This window comes from Pieris napi, chromosome 9, assembly GCF_905475465.1.
Source record: "Pieris napi chromosome 9, ilPieNapi1.2, whole genome shotgun sequence".
Taxonomy (NCBI): Eukaryota; Metazoa; Arthropoda; class Insecta; order Lepidoptera; family Pieridae; genus Pieris; species Pieris napi.
In genome coordinates, this window is record NC_062242.1 from 7,317,162 (window position 1) to 7,332,651 (window position 15,490).

Below are 15,490 nucleotides of genomic sequence, written 5' to 3' on the forward strand. Positions count from 1 at the left end.
TCTAGCAGATCCAAATTTTATGGATTCCGGAGCATTGGATTTGCTATTAGGGGTGCAAGAGTATACAGCAATTCTTAAACAAGGATTAATCAAGGGTCCATCAGGCACAATATGCGCACAGAAAACCAGCCTGGGATGGATTGTGATGGGTGGAATAAACATCAACATGAAACCAAAGCATAAAGCCATAATGGCAATGAATATCACAACTGATGCAAGTTTTAATGATTTAATTAAAACTATTTGGGAGATAGATACAGACACAAAACGTAATTTAACTAAAGAAGAATTGAGATGTGAAGAATTTTATAAAGAAACTCATGCTAGGAATAACGAAGGAAGGTATATAGTTAGATTACCCTTTAAAACTGAAGCACCATTGTCATCTGAAGGAAATACAAAAGAAACAGCAATTAAGAGACTAATGCAGCTTGAAAGAAGATTTAGTAGAATTCCAGAACTAAAAGACGAATATCTGAAAGTAATAAATGAATATAAAACATTAAATCATATTGAAGAAGTACCTGAAAAAGAATTACATAAAAAATCAGTTTACTTACCTCACCACGCTGTTGTCCGTCAGGACAAAGAAACTACGAAGACACGAGTTGTTTTCGATGCTTCCTGTAAAGGCTCCAACAATATTTCACTTAACGAGGAGCTTCTGTCAGGTCCAGTTTTGCAAGAAGATTTAAGAAATTTAATCATGAGATGGCGTAATCATGCAATTTGTTTCGTCTCAGATATTCAAATGATGTATAGAATGATAAAAATTCATAGAGATGATGTTGATTACCAGCGTATAGTATGGAGAGAAAATCCATCCGATGAGATACGTGACTATCGCCTTCTTACTGTAACGTTCGGGACAGCCTCAGCACCGTATCTTGCAGTAAAAACTTTGAAGCAACTAGCGATTGATGAAGGGGATAAGTTTCCTGAAGCAGCTAGAATATTAAATGAAGATTTCTATGTTGATGATTGCATGTCTGGAAGTGATGACGTTCAAAAAGCAATTCAGATTAGCAAGGATTTAAAAGAATTGTTACGTAGAGGAGGATTCGAGTTGAAGAAATGGTCCTCTAATAATACTGAATTTATGCAAAGTTTAAAACCAGACGAAAGAACTACTAAAGCTCATTTCGATTTAAAACTAGATGGAATAATTAAAGCACTAGGGGTTCAATGGAATTTAGGGAATGATCGATTTGAATACAACTTAGACTTACCTGAAGTCGATGAAGAAAACATTATCACGAAGCGGAATATCCTCTCAGATATACAAAAGTTGTTCGACCCTTTAGGTTGGATCGCACCTAGTATTGTTCAAGCTAAAATATTAATTCAAAAACTATGGCTTGAGAAGGTTGATTGGGATGAGGATCTTAACATTTTTCTGAAAGAAGAATGGTTGAAGATTCGCCGAGATATTATGAATGTGAATAATATTTCTATCGATCGATGGTTATGTACTTCATGCTCTAACATGGATACAATTCAAATTCATGGTTATTGTGATGCTTCTATTTTAGCTTACGCCGCCGTGGTGTATTGCCTAGTCAAGAAAACGGACGGTTCATATAGAACATCATTAATTGCAGCCAGAACTAGAGTGGCTCCCCTCAAGACAATTTCGTTGCCAAAATTAGAACTTTCTGGAGCTTTGCTTTTATCCCGATTATTGAACCAAGTAGCACAGGCCATGAGAATACCGATGGAAAGAGTTTTCGCATGGACAGATTCATCTATAGTCATAGCTTGGTTGTCTGGCGAACCCACGAAATGGAAGCCATTTGTGGCCAATCGTGTAGTAGAAATTTTAGCAAATCATAAAAAAGAACAATGGCATCATGTCCAGTCACAAGAAAATCCAGCAGATATTGCATCTAGAGGTATGTTCATCTCCGATTTGAAACACTGCAACCTTTGGTGGAAAGGACCTACTTGGTTACAAAAAGGAGAAATCATCTTAACAGACGAGAACATATTTACAACAGAAAAGAAAAAGGAAAGAACTAAAACTCTCATATTGACAAACATTAAAGAAGAAAAAAGATTTTCCGAAAAATTTGAAAGATTTACTACCTTAAATGAACTATTAAGAACCATAGCTTTTTGTAAAAAGTTTATCAAGTTTAAAAAGGATAATAAAAATATAACAATCACAACAGAAGATATAGAAGAAGCATTACTAACATGTATCAAGATAGTGCAAAATGAAGAATTCGAAACTGAAATAGATTCGTTAAAGAAAAAGAACAATATTAAAAAGAACAGTAAATTGAAGACGCTTAATCCATTTTTAGATAATAATGGAGTGCTCAGGGTGTGCGGAAGATTAGCAAAATCAAGTTTAGAAACAAATACTAAACATCCTATAATCATTGGAAACAATAACACTCTTGTCTCACTTATTATCGCCGACGCTCATAAAACAACATTACATGGAGGTATTCAGCTAATGCTTTGTTATTTACGCTCTAAATATTGGGTATTGCGTGCAAAAGACATGACAAAGAAGCATATCCATCGATGTCTAATTTGCGCTAAGGAAAGTGCAAAGGTAAAAACTCAATTAATGGGTGACTTACCTTCCGTTCGTACTACACCTTCTCGACCATTTATCAATGCAGGTGTAGATTTCGCTGGTCCATTTCAAATTTTGATGAACAAAGGAAGAGGTATCAAAACAAACAAAGCCTACGCTGCGATTTTTGTCTGTATGTCTACTAAAGCAATTCACTTAGAACTAGTCGGTGACATGACGTCAAATTCATTCATAGCTGCATACAGACGATTTACATCAAGAAGAGGCAAATGCGCACATCTTTGGAGTGATCAGGGAAAAAACTTCGTAGGAGCAAACAAAGAGTTACGTAAAGCATGGGAAGAAGCAAAGTTGCAATTTGACCAAGAAATCATAGACAGCTTAGCAAATGATGGCACTCAGTGGCACTTCATTCCTGCATACTCACCAAACTTCGGAGGACTCTGGATGGTGTAACTAGAGTTTATAGTGTTAAAAATGGAAATAATATTGTAAAACGATCTGTATCTAATCTTTGCTATCTCCCAATTAATGAAGCTTAAGTGCCAAATTGTTAAAGTATATATTAAGGGTTTGCATGTAATCTTTTGAAAGGACATTAAAGGTCCTTTGGTGGGCGGATATGTTCAGTCATATTATGTTTGTAATTTTAATATTTAGTAATAAAGTAGATTCAACGCGAAGCAGACGTTTCATTGCACTAAAATTATACTTAATAGTTAACCAGTCAAAAAGCAACCTTATCGCACCAACACAAGGAATTATTCAATAATGCCATAACCGTATTTATATAAGAGCAGTATAAGTCCATTTACAATATATTAGAAAAAAACAAATTTATGGGGTTGCTTTAATTATGGGCGCGAATGGCAATGACAAATAAAATAAAATAATTGAGTTTGCTATATGGGGCAAAATAAAAAAACTAAGGCGAAGAAAAATTTAGTCGGAACATCGGAAGCGAACATGTTTTTTCCCTGTTATCGATCTAGGTATATCGATATCGTAAACAAATACCGCCCTTTTTTAAAATCTACATGACTTTTATGTAAATAAAAAAACAATGGATACAAGTCCTTTGGCCGAAATCGATTTTTAAACTGAGGTACGTACACGATATAAACATAAAAAAATAATTAATATATATAAATGCTTACCATAATATTCCCTAATACTAAGTTTTTATAGAAGAAGTATAGGACAAGTGTTGCCAGTCGTTGATAGTACCAATGTCCCAGTACCAAAAGCATTTTTTTCACCTTCGAAAATTTTGTGAAGGCGAAATCAGCCGATCTGGATATAAAAAAATATTGGTATTGAAATATTATGTCTCGCTGACAATTATTGCTTTGAAGCATTCGAAAAGTCATTTTTTTTAATGTAATCTATTATTTTTTTTATGATACAGCATACAAAAATACATACAACCCTTAATTTTCTCCCCTCTACCATCAACCCCATTTTTTGAGTTTTATATAGAGAAAAATTCACAGAAAAACCTAAAAAGTTTTCATTACCGAACAGTCTGTCGGGTAGCATAGCAAAATGTTCCATGTTGGTACTTGGTAGTATTAAAAAGGTAGGCTAAGTGAAATCACATTAAGGAGAATCGAAGTTCGCGGGGGCAGCTAGTTATATATGTATATAGAATTTTGTCGAAATGGGGCGCCAGATTACTTTAGCATTATTACATGGTGTAATAGTTACAGTGCAAAGCATCTTGTAAATAACAAATTTGCCGATTAAAACGAATGACGGCTGGATTTGAGAACTGTTATTTTTTATGACGTTCATAACTGTACACAGTTACCTATTTGCGTTATTAAATGTTAATATTTTTATACAAAACTGGACAGACCGGCCACAATTCTGATGTATATGTAAGATGCATATCGCAAGGCACGCGTGTCCAGGAGATGCCTATTTAGCCGCCGCTTGAACGAACCTATGTTATTATCTTTAGAAAAGTATAAAAAGAAGAATATTATGAATATTATTGACCACCATCAGATTTTCAACTGTTTTACATTACCTGGCAGCTTGATGTCCCTCCTTCCCGAATATCCCGAAGCCAACGTGAGCCTCTTGTATCATGGAGATGTCGTTGGCGCCATCTCCTATGGCCGCTGTAATCGGGTGCTCCGAACAATTCTTTACTAACTTAACAATCTGAAATGTTTTATGGTTTCAGTATTACTCGGAATTTTTTTTATAGAACAGGGGGCACACGGGCAGGAGGCTCACCTGATGGTAAGTGATACCGCCGCCCATGGACACTCTTAATGCCAGAGGGCTCGCGAGTGCGTTGCTGGCCTTTTAAGGTACGCTCTCATATTAAAGCTATTTAAAACGACAAAATCACTAATATTCCTATAAAAAACTAGTACTTATGTATAAACACCACCGCAGCTACAGATTTGTCGGTTTTTAAACACAACTAAAATAAACCTAAACAAGGAAATAACTCTTTGTTGGCGCATTAGCGCAAATTTTCTGTGGTGGCGTTATGCGTAAACTAAAAAAAGGGTGCGTGTACTTATACACTTTACTTTACTTTTACGCGCGTAAGAAGTTATACTTCTTTGGCATTATTAAAAACTTGTTTTTTTTTTAAGTTTTTGATTGCATGCAAATAATTAATTACAATTAAATAATCAAAGACTGGAAAAGAAATCATTATAGTCAATAAAGTTCAGTTTACATTTGAAAAATTAAATAAATAAATATTTGTTATTATTCTCTTACATTAAGTGTAACATAAATTCTATTATTATTCGAATGTTGTTTTTAAATTATGTCCAATGCCGTAGCATCTTCCGTGGGCAACTTCATTCTGTTAATTTTGTGTCACGGTGCGCGCGCTTCGTAAAATTTCACTCTCATCAATACTTCATAACACGCCTAAAGAAGTATAACTTCAAAAATATTTCGGCTAACCTATCTTACCTTAGCCTTCTGTATCGGCGATAGTCTACAGCACAACACTGCGCTGCACTTGAGGGAAATATCAACGAAGTCCCTCGCATACACCGTATCCAGGACATTCGCCATGCTGACCCCATCAACCACCAAGGTCAAATCCTGATAGCCCGGTTCTTCTACCGTCTGCCTACAAAGCTCTAGAGCTTGCTGTAGAGCGAGCTCGTCTTCGACGCTTATAAGAAACATTCGACGATCGTTCTCGGATATATGCCCGCACGATTGGGAGACGTTTATTGCTGTTTCTACCTATATCAGGGTTACAATCATTTGAACTGGGTTGTCTGGAAGATATATTGTATGTGATCCAAAGATGTGTTTATATAGAGATATTTGTAAGAACAATATGTATTGTCATCGAATGCAGGAAAATCGTGAGAAAATATCTTATTCGTATTCGAAGCAGTGTTGACCTAGTGGCTTCAGCGTGCGACTCTAATCAATGAGGTCGTAGGTTTGATCCCCGGCTGTGCACCAATGGACTTTCTTTCTATGAGCGCATTTAACATTCGCTCGAACAGGGAAGGAAAACATCGTGAGGAAACCGACATGGATTCGACCCAAAAAGTCGACAGCGTGTCTCAGGCACGGGAGACTGATCACCTACTTGCCTATTAGATTTAAAAACGATTATGAAACAGATTCGGAAATCTGAGGCCCAGACCTAAAGAGGTTGTAGCGCCACTGATGTGTTATTTGTATTAGTCCACGTGATGTTACGTAGATGCAGATTTGGATGATAAGGAAATATGATATCGATATACGAAATAAATTTGATATTTGCTCATTTTTCCAAGGTTGCCAAATTGTCGTGTTATGATATATATTGTTAATCAGTATTAAGTATATATCATTTATATGAAAAGAAATTGAAAACCTAAGATTAAAAAAATGCTTTTTTCATGTAACATAAGGCAAACGGGCAGTAGGCTGAAACTCAGCTGCAAGTATTAGTCCGAACAACTCCTCTGAACACTTTCCATGGTAAATGCGGTAGAAGATGCAGATAGATCCCACATCTCTACGCAACGCCAAGGGATCAAGCCCCTCGAATCGCTCTTCGTTGAACACGTTCAAGCGGAAGGAGCTGGTATTCTGAGCTGGAGAACAGTATTCCATGTGGGACCGAATTTGCGCTTTATAGAGTTGCAAGCGGTGGCCCGGAGTGAAGTACCGTCTCGCCTTGCTGAGCACACTAAGCTTTTTAGAGGCTAACTTAGCCTTTCCTTCCAAATGACCGCGAAACTGAATGTCATTCGATATGTCAACGCCCATACTGGGATGCTACCTGAGACTTTAAGGAGAGTGTCTTCGAAGAGATAATTCAAATATGCGTATTATTTCCTTTGTCTGAATATAAATATAAGATATACCTTATCTCCAGTAAGCACCCAGATTTTGATTCCGGCTCTTCGCAGAGACGCGAGAGTATCTTCAACATCATCTTGAAGACAATCTTCCACAGCTGTTGCACCAAGCAGTGTTAATTGTTGCTCCAGTACAACATACTGTTGGTTCACACGCTGTAGGGCTTCTGCGCTTGAGCCGTCAAGATGTTTTATGGCTAGAATATGCAGAAAAAAATCAGTTACAGTAAATCGATTGGAATTAGAGTACAACCGATCACCACAAGTAGCACCTGGGGCCTTAGTCAAGATGCCTTAACAGTAGTGTATGTAGAAAGTCAAAAACTAAATTTGTATGAAAACTTTTCGACACGAACTGTCATTTCCATTCTTGACTAAATAAATAAAAAATATATGTTTATTATGGAACATAAGATACATGTATCACTTATTTCACGTCATTAAATTTGAATTTGTATGCATCCCTACTCATCGGCAGCTGAGAAGAAGAAGAAGACAGAGGGTGTAGGCCGAGAGAAAAAGCCGGCGTAAAAAACTCTCGGTACTCTTTTAAAATAGCAAATCATCAAACAACACTTATTTTAAAACAAATATCGCAAATTAATTAGAAGTAGCCTGTCTAGCACTAGTCCCAGGCCCTTTTATCAACTAGATAATCGTTGACTTTATAGTAAGCCTTTTTACACAGCTTTTCTTTCATACATTTCTTAAATTTATTGAAAGGCAGAGATAAAAGAGCCTCTGGGATTTTATAAAAGAAGAGTATCCCTTTTCCCAAAAAAGAATTACTAACTTTAGATAGTCTATTACGGGGAAATTGTAATTGACTGAGGCCCCTGATCACGTGAATTGATAAAAATATTTAATAATTTTACGGTATTGCAATAATGTGGTAATAGGAGAAACACTGGTATGATTTTTTTTTAGAACAGGGGGCAAACGGGCCGGCGGGTCATCTGCTGTTGAGGGACACTCTCAATGCCAAGGGGCTCACAAGTGCGTTTCCGGCTATTAAAAAATTGGTACGCTCTTTTCTTGAAAGAGCCAAAGTCAAATTGGTTCGGAAATATTTTTATTCTGGTTCCACATAGTGGTGGTGCGCGGCAAAAACTAGCTTAAATAACAATTCGACAACGGAATGAACGCTGACGATGCAATTTCGTATTCTGCCTCGACGTTCGATGATAAAACTCAGCTGTATGTGACACAATTTTTAAAATAGATTATTATATATAAATGTATAGATATAAGATAGATATAGATATATTATAATTTCTGTAAAATATAATATAATAGTTTATATGGATGAGAGCAGTGTCGGCCTAGTGGCTTCAGCGTGCGACTCTCATCCGTGAGGTCGTAGGTTCGATACCCGGCTGTGCACCAATACCCCGCTCGAACGAAAACATCGTGAGGAAACCGACATGTCTAAGACCCAAACAAAAAGTCGACGGCGTGTGTCAGGCACTGGAGGCTGATCACCTACTTGCGTATTATATTGAAAAATGATCATGAAACAGATTCAGAAATCTGAGGCCCAGACCTAAAGAGGTTGTAGCGCCACTGATTATTATTATCATTAGTTTATATGGATAATCTTAATAATAGATTATTTTTAAATAAGTATTTCAAATCAGCTGTTACCAAAATCGCCCATAATTATCCCTTATCTAAAATGTATTTATCAATATGTATTAAAATATTATCAGTAATAATGATTTGTTTTATCATTAATTTGTTACATAGAACACTAACAAATAATCATCCTTAAGCGATTTTTTAAGTTTTTGATTAAAATTTTACATATTATAATAAAACAAAAACCAATTTTTAATTTACATTCGTAGGTTTCAAGAATTATTATTAATTTATTGTTGGACCTCCATGACTAAACATTTGAAGTGTATTCAAAATCACATAAATTATTATCGTAAATAATTTATTTTGCGAAACTAATATGTGGTTTTAATGATTTGTATTGCATGTAGACGCATCTACCAACACGAGAGAAAAAAGTGCGCGCGAAAAAAGTTAACAGATTTTAACTTACAACAGTTTTTAAATAATAAAAAAAACTGTTTGTTATGTTTTAAACATACACATGTATATTTTAATGTTATTTGTACGGTTTTATTTACTTTATTTCGTTTACATTGATTATCAAATATGAGTGAAAACTCGGTAAAATGGAACGACAAAGAGCATTTTATCCGCCAAAAATGGATTGTCTTCGTAGGGTTTGGTTATTGGGATTCAGATAGGAGTTCGATCGACTGTCACGGTCGGTTCTCGGATTGTTTTCAATCTGAGATTGTGGATTGATTATTGGGTTCGGGTGTAAGTCGACTATGGGGACAGCTTTGTCACACTAATGTATGGCATATTTTTCATTATATTGTAATTAATACTTATTTAATTTATCGTCTTCTTTGTGTGAGTCATGTTACATGATGGCATAACAAAGGTCATCATGCTATTAAAATATATTATTTTTCATTTATAAACTTACATTCAGCGACTCTGTCATACTCCTCAGTGGGTATCTCCCGGTAAGCAACAGCCAGGGTCCTAAGACCTTTAGTGGCAAAGGCAGTGATATCTCTTTCCGTCTCTTCTATTTGTACCGAATCCTTGCATATAGGAAACACTGAGGATTCCGCACCTTTACAAAATAGCCATATCTGAAAAATTATATAATCTGTATCGTCAATTGTTTTGAACGTATGACTACTTATTTAGAACGAGGACGAAAGGGTCACTAATTACGGGTCAATTGTTTTTTTTTTAGTTACGTTAAAAATTTCGCCTGCCATGATAAAAACAACGCTAAAAGCAACGACGCGTGACTGCAAATATTATTGATTTTTTCTAAGGTTTTTGTAAATCATTGCCGCTTAAATTATCATACAACACATATGCATTAATAATATTAATGCGTCCTATACCACCAAATCAATATCATTTGCATATCAAATATGTATTTTCGTGTATATTATTATTTTTATTTTAGTTGTATTACTCATACTTTTATAAAACAAAAAAAATCTTATCTGTGAAACAATTCAAGGACACTTCTATATAATTATAACTTGCATTATATATATATATTGTTTTACATATCTTGTATATGTGATGTCTATCATGTTGCATTAAAATAAATAAAAACGTATTTTGATCTATTAATTAATTACTCAAATTTTGTATTTTATTTTTATTTCTGTAAATCAAATTAGTACACCTGACTGGTTTATTTTTGGTGATTATAAAATATAGAACGAATACTAGAAATTTCAAGCGCGGTAGCAAATAACCGCGGGATTAGATATGTTAATCGTGACATCCAATCTAATCTTCTTCTCAATCAATCAAATACAATCACTTCAGACAATATCATCGGGGTTAAAATTTACCATTTAGATAAAATTCCTTTATTATTTTATGACAACGACATAAATTTAAAATGTTCTTGCAATTTATATTGCAAGATGCAAACGCCTCAAAGTAATATTGAACTAGCACGTATCTGCGTAAAATATTAATTAAATAATTAAAACATACTTTATAAATATTAAAACTTAATTGATAATAAAAACTGCTTTAGCTGTAAATGAGGATAAAAACTAAAAGATAACAATTTAATATGTCACATCAAAATTGGTATTTAGATGAATCTCGGGGAAATAAGTAGAGAAAAATACTGAAAACGACGATTAAATTTTCATATAAAACCTGTTCCTAACTGGGAAATATTTGATGTCTTGTTTCTTTTTAGAAATAAATGATTGTCACTTGGTTGTCATATGTGTTTTATAGCTTTAGTATGAGGTCCGATATCTTTGTTCTGTTTTAAAAAAAATGTATTAAGTTTTGACACAAATTTATGTAGGTGATACGAAGTCAACTGGGTCATCTAGTTTAATATAAATTATTTGCGTTGTGACAGAAGCTTCTATGTTCTATGCCTAATGCTAACCTCGAAAAATAGGCTTTAAAACGTAATCCATACCTTCCCATCTTTATCCTTTACGATGACAGACATCCGCTTTCTTTCAGACGTAAATTCAATCAACTGAAGTCGTTCATACATCTCCGTAATAGTTCCGACCTTTAGTACCAGACTGTTCCCTTCATCGCCCAAAAAGGTCACTTGAAACCTGTCAGCTGCCTCCACTAAGGCCTTTTCGTCGGGGCTGCTTCCCTGGTAGTCCATTTTACTGCCGTTTTCATTCAAAATGGCGTTCCATGTAACGCTGTCAATAACACTACTATTTCCATTCGCTTTCGTAATCTTTTTCCGTCGGAAGAAGTTCATTAACTGCATATTTCCAGTTCCGGAAAGGCGTGCGCTTAATTTTTTCATGTCTTCGTTCGAGAGTTGAACCGAGTGACACAGCGCGAGTATTGTGAAGAAAAATTTAAGATCTGTCTGAAATAGAAGAATTACTTAAATTCACAATAATAAGCATACATTTGATATACAATTATCACGTATAACATTTAGTAATTCAAAGCTTCCCACTTCAGAGCTTTAATGTACGGTAAAGAAACTGCATGTTTAAGCACTAAGACACGAAACTTTAAGCGCTTTATAGAACTTTGCATGCTGTTAGTAATAGTATAATATTTTTATTAATTTTAATTTTAAAAATAGAATTTCTATAAGGTTATTCGCCCTTCTCACTCTCTCTTTTAATCGGTCTCAATCGCTCTCTCCCTTATCTTCGACAAAAGCGCTGCACATCTTCGTGACGCTAATATTATTATTATTGCGATTCATCCGTAAAAATTTTACCCTCATGCGCCTAAAGAAGTTTCACTTCAATAAAAATTACATGTGATAAAATATAGCGTCAGTATCTACCCGAGGCCAATTTTCATATCTTGCGGTCAATCGCCTAATCATAGAACACTGACCCGTTAACGATTTTTGCCGCTGTAATTAGAATGAACGAATTACTTTTCTATATTAAACTTTTCGACGTGAGAGCATTTTGAAATGGAAGCCTACTTGCAACATAATTTAAGATGTTAGCCTTCGGTTTTAAAATAGTTTAGTCAATTGAAATAAGATATGGCGATGATACGGATTATTATCGATACTGATAAAGTAAAACCGAGTGCGAGCCTAAAGCGGGCCATAGACGGACCGCATGTTGCAGTCAAGACCGACTGCAATATGCGGTCGCCGTCTGCAGTTTCCATACTAAATTCATATCCGCAATACACGGACCGCTCGAGCAGTTCCTGAGCAAAAACCGCATCTTGCAGTCGGTCTTGACTGCAACATGCGGTCCGTCTATGGCCCGCTTAAGTGCGGAAACTGAGTCCACCAACCATACCATACTTTGTTAAAACATAAAAAAACGTTACTGCAGACTTTTTCAACTTTCTTTATTAAAAATAAAATTATGAAATGGAGATATATAAAAACTTTTTGGTTGATTTGTTTCATAATTTATTCTGTGAATTAGGTAGGTAAGTATTAAAAATTCTCACCGTGCTATAGTAACATGTGTGTGGCCTGCCTCGGCGAATACATTTTACACGGATACGCTTGTGTAGATTAACTATAAACTTGGCATTTATTTCTGCCATAAAAGGTAGTCTGATAGAAACTAGATTATTAGTAACTAGCTGACCCGGCGAACTTCGTACCGCCTAACAGTCAATGAATGTCGTGTTACTTTTTAGCTGAACTAATTTAGGCTTTGATGAACGTAACTATGATACAAAATAATATATTTATATAGATAGAAACAAAAAAGTATTTTATTATGATGAATGATGATGAAAACATACATACAGAATGAGAATAAAAATAAAAAATAATAATTAAGTTCTTCAAACTCATGTCAGAAAAAAATGATTGAAAACTATGTTGTGCCGATTGGGGAAAAAAAAACTCGGATGAATTCATTAATAGGACTTTCATTCAAGCACTTTGTGGTGAACGAAATTCTTTGTTTTTTGGTCAGGCGCAAGAACAAATAAAGCGGATGGTTTGCCGACACGTGACCATGCCACGTACAATTGACTATGAGAAAAACATGCATTCGAAAATTAATGTCTAAAACAAACAAATATAACAGTACCTAAACTTTGAAGACATTTTACAAAAAATAAATTTCTGAACGCACACATGTGGCTTAAAGGACTCAACAACCAGGCCAAAAGCTCAAAAAAAAAATAGTTGTTGAGAAGTTTTGGTAGTAGAAACATACTACCAAAACGCGACGCCACACCACGCCATCCGACGCATGTCAGTACTTATCAATCCCATATATTTAATATGGTCAGATGCACATAGACAACACGCCATGTGATCACACGCGGTAACATCCAATCGATTTGGATCGGCGTGTTGTGGATGTTGTGATGATGACGTCATGCGTCAATGCTTTCGAGTTTTTGACACGAATGTCAATTTATATACTTAGATATTTTTGGATTTATTTGGCGAAATGAACGACGAACAATTAATTGAGTTGGTGAAACAATATTCTGTTTTATATGACATGAGATTACCTCAATACAAGGACAAAAACAGGGAGTTAGGATGTTGTTAGTTAATACAAATAACCTGCTAATCAATTCAGTTTATTAGAAAAATACAGGGTTGGCCAGAAAGATTTGCGAATTTGAAAAAAAATAAAAAAAAAACTAAATACAATACACAAATTTTTTTATTTCAATTAAAATAGACATCTGGGAAATTTATTTCTTAAAAATAACATCATCCAGGTGTGCACCATTGCGCTGCAAACATTCCTCGAATCTGAACCTCAAATTGGTAAAAACTTGCTGGCACATTGCGCGGGGAATAAATCAGCTAAATGACTTTTGAATTTGCAAGCGTGTCGTAGTGTCGCGTGTTGGTAATGTGCACGATGGACATCGGGTGTCGACACGACACGTCGCGTCGCGTTTTAGTAGTATGTTTCCGCCTATATACTCGAAACATTCATAGCCACTCCCTATTGAACAAATGTTTATAGTATTTTATTTTAAGAAATCCTTTATGTACATAACAGTGAATCAAAGACAAGCATGACTAAGTTTTCGTCAAACGATAAAATGTTATGACAAATCAATGATACTATAAAAACTGTTGTTTTATGACTATATTCATGATAAACGTTACTTACTAACTGAATATTAAAGACAAAATTACAATATGTATATGTATTTCAATAAATTAAATTTCATTATTATATTGGTATTAATTGAATCTTTATATTAAAAACAACGCAGTTTGTTTAATTTTTCTAAACAATTTACCAAGTAAGATATCATTATAATAAGTAATCATATGTAAGAAGTAATCTTGAATATGGTTACTCGGTGTGGTTACCTAATTACTCAATACACAAAGAAAAAAAATCTCGTATAAGTTTAATACCTACAAAAACGCGGGTGAACATTTTTCAAATTGATACTTTAAAAAAAAATTAACAATACGATATGGTAATGATACATGAATTCATCTCAAATAAAATTATTTGCAGCTCACTTCTAGAAAAATTGGATTTCCATGTTCCTGCCTAACTGCCAGCAAAAAAACTCAGTTTTGTATCGCGCAGCCCGGACATACGACGTTCATAAGTATACTTGTTTACCTATATGAATAAAGTTATTTTGACTTTGACCACTATTTGACTTGTTTCTGCTATCGCGGATTATTAAGAATATCCATAGCGCAAAGTCCTGCGTCATGAGCACACCCCACATACACACAATCACACAACACAGCCGAATTAGGTATTACGTATTTAATAATTTTATTGATTTTTCCTTCCAAATGTATGAACCTTTTTGTATTATATATTATATATTCCATCTTTGACTTTATTTTTTTTTAGGTATAATTATTTTTTGTTGTATATAATTTATGTTAGTTTACGTTAAGTTTACTAACGAAATTTTCTCGAACTACCGTCTTAATTGTAAGTGACAAAAAATGTTTAAATAATGGTCGTAAAAAATTTTCGCTTCGTAGAGCCTTTCTTACATACATACTTAACAAGATCGTGCCATAAAAGTTAAAAAAATATTTTTACTTTGTTTGTAACAATTTTTTTACTTTTGGCAAAAAACGAAATGCCATTTTTTTTCATCTTTAATTGTTTATAATTTTTGCAATTGTTTATGTGCTAATACACGCTTTTGGCACATTTTTCTAGACGTCATTCCGGATCCAATGAGCTATCGCACATAATTTTAAGAGCAGTATCTCTATTTTGTACCATTTTCAACTTGTCGACTAGACTATACAAGTTATAATAAAAAATATTATTTATATGACTGACCTGAAGAGTATCAACGGCTTCATCAAACTTTCCAGTATCAAACAATCTTCCTTCCCTCTCTTCATAAATCTGTCCTTTTATGGAACATGCTTTGAAAGCCATTAGGTTCTTTGTAAGAGTGCCAGTCTTGTCCGAGAAGAGCACCTCTACTTGACCTAACTCTTCGTTGAGGTCTGAGGTATTGGCGATTGCTGGTCTGCCAGTCTCTTCGCAGCGGAGTTCTTCATCCCAACCGATGAAGAGGGCACCTAATAAAGGTCATTTATTAAAGTGAAGTGCGACGTGTGTGG

The 15,490-nt window shown here is 34.7% G+C and overlaps 1 protein-coding gene across 1 annotated transcript in view; it reads right to left on the bottom strand.

Annotated features, from left to right (window-relative positions):
* Window positions 1-15,490, bottom strand: part of LOC125052425 (phospholipid-transporting ATPase IF) — a 36,579-nt gene that overhangs the window by 8,326 nt on the left and 12,763 nt on the right. The window contains exons 7-13 of the mRNA XM_047653269.1: window positions 15,201-15,448; window positions 10,901-11,320; window positions 9,404-9,575; window positions 6,901-7,091; window positions 5,495-5,776; window positions 4,581-4,717; window positions 3,706-3,841 (exon numbers count right to left, since the gene is read on the bottom strand). Coding sequence (XP_047509225.1) covers window positions 3,706-3,841; window positions 4,581-4,717; window positions 5,495-5,776; window positions 6,901-7,091; window positions 9,404-9,575; window positions 10,901-11,320; window positions 15,201-15,448 — 1,586 coding nt within the window. The remainder of the gene's footprint in view (window positions 1-3,705; window positions 3,842-4,580; window positions 4,718-5,494; window positions 5,777-6,900; window positions 7,092-9,403; window positions 9,576-10,900; window positions 11,321-15,200; window positions 15,449-15,490) is intronic.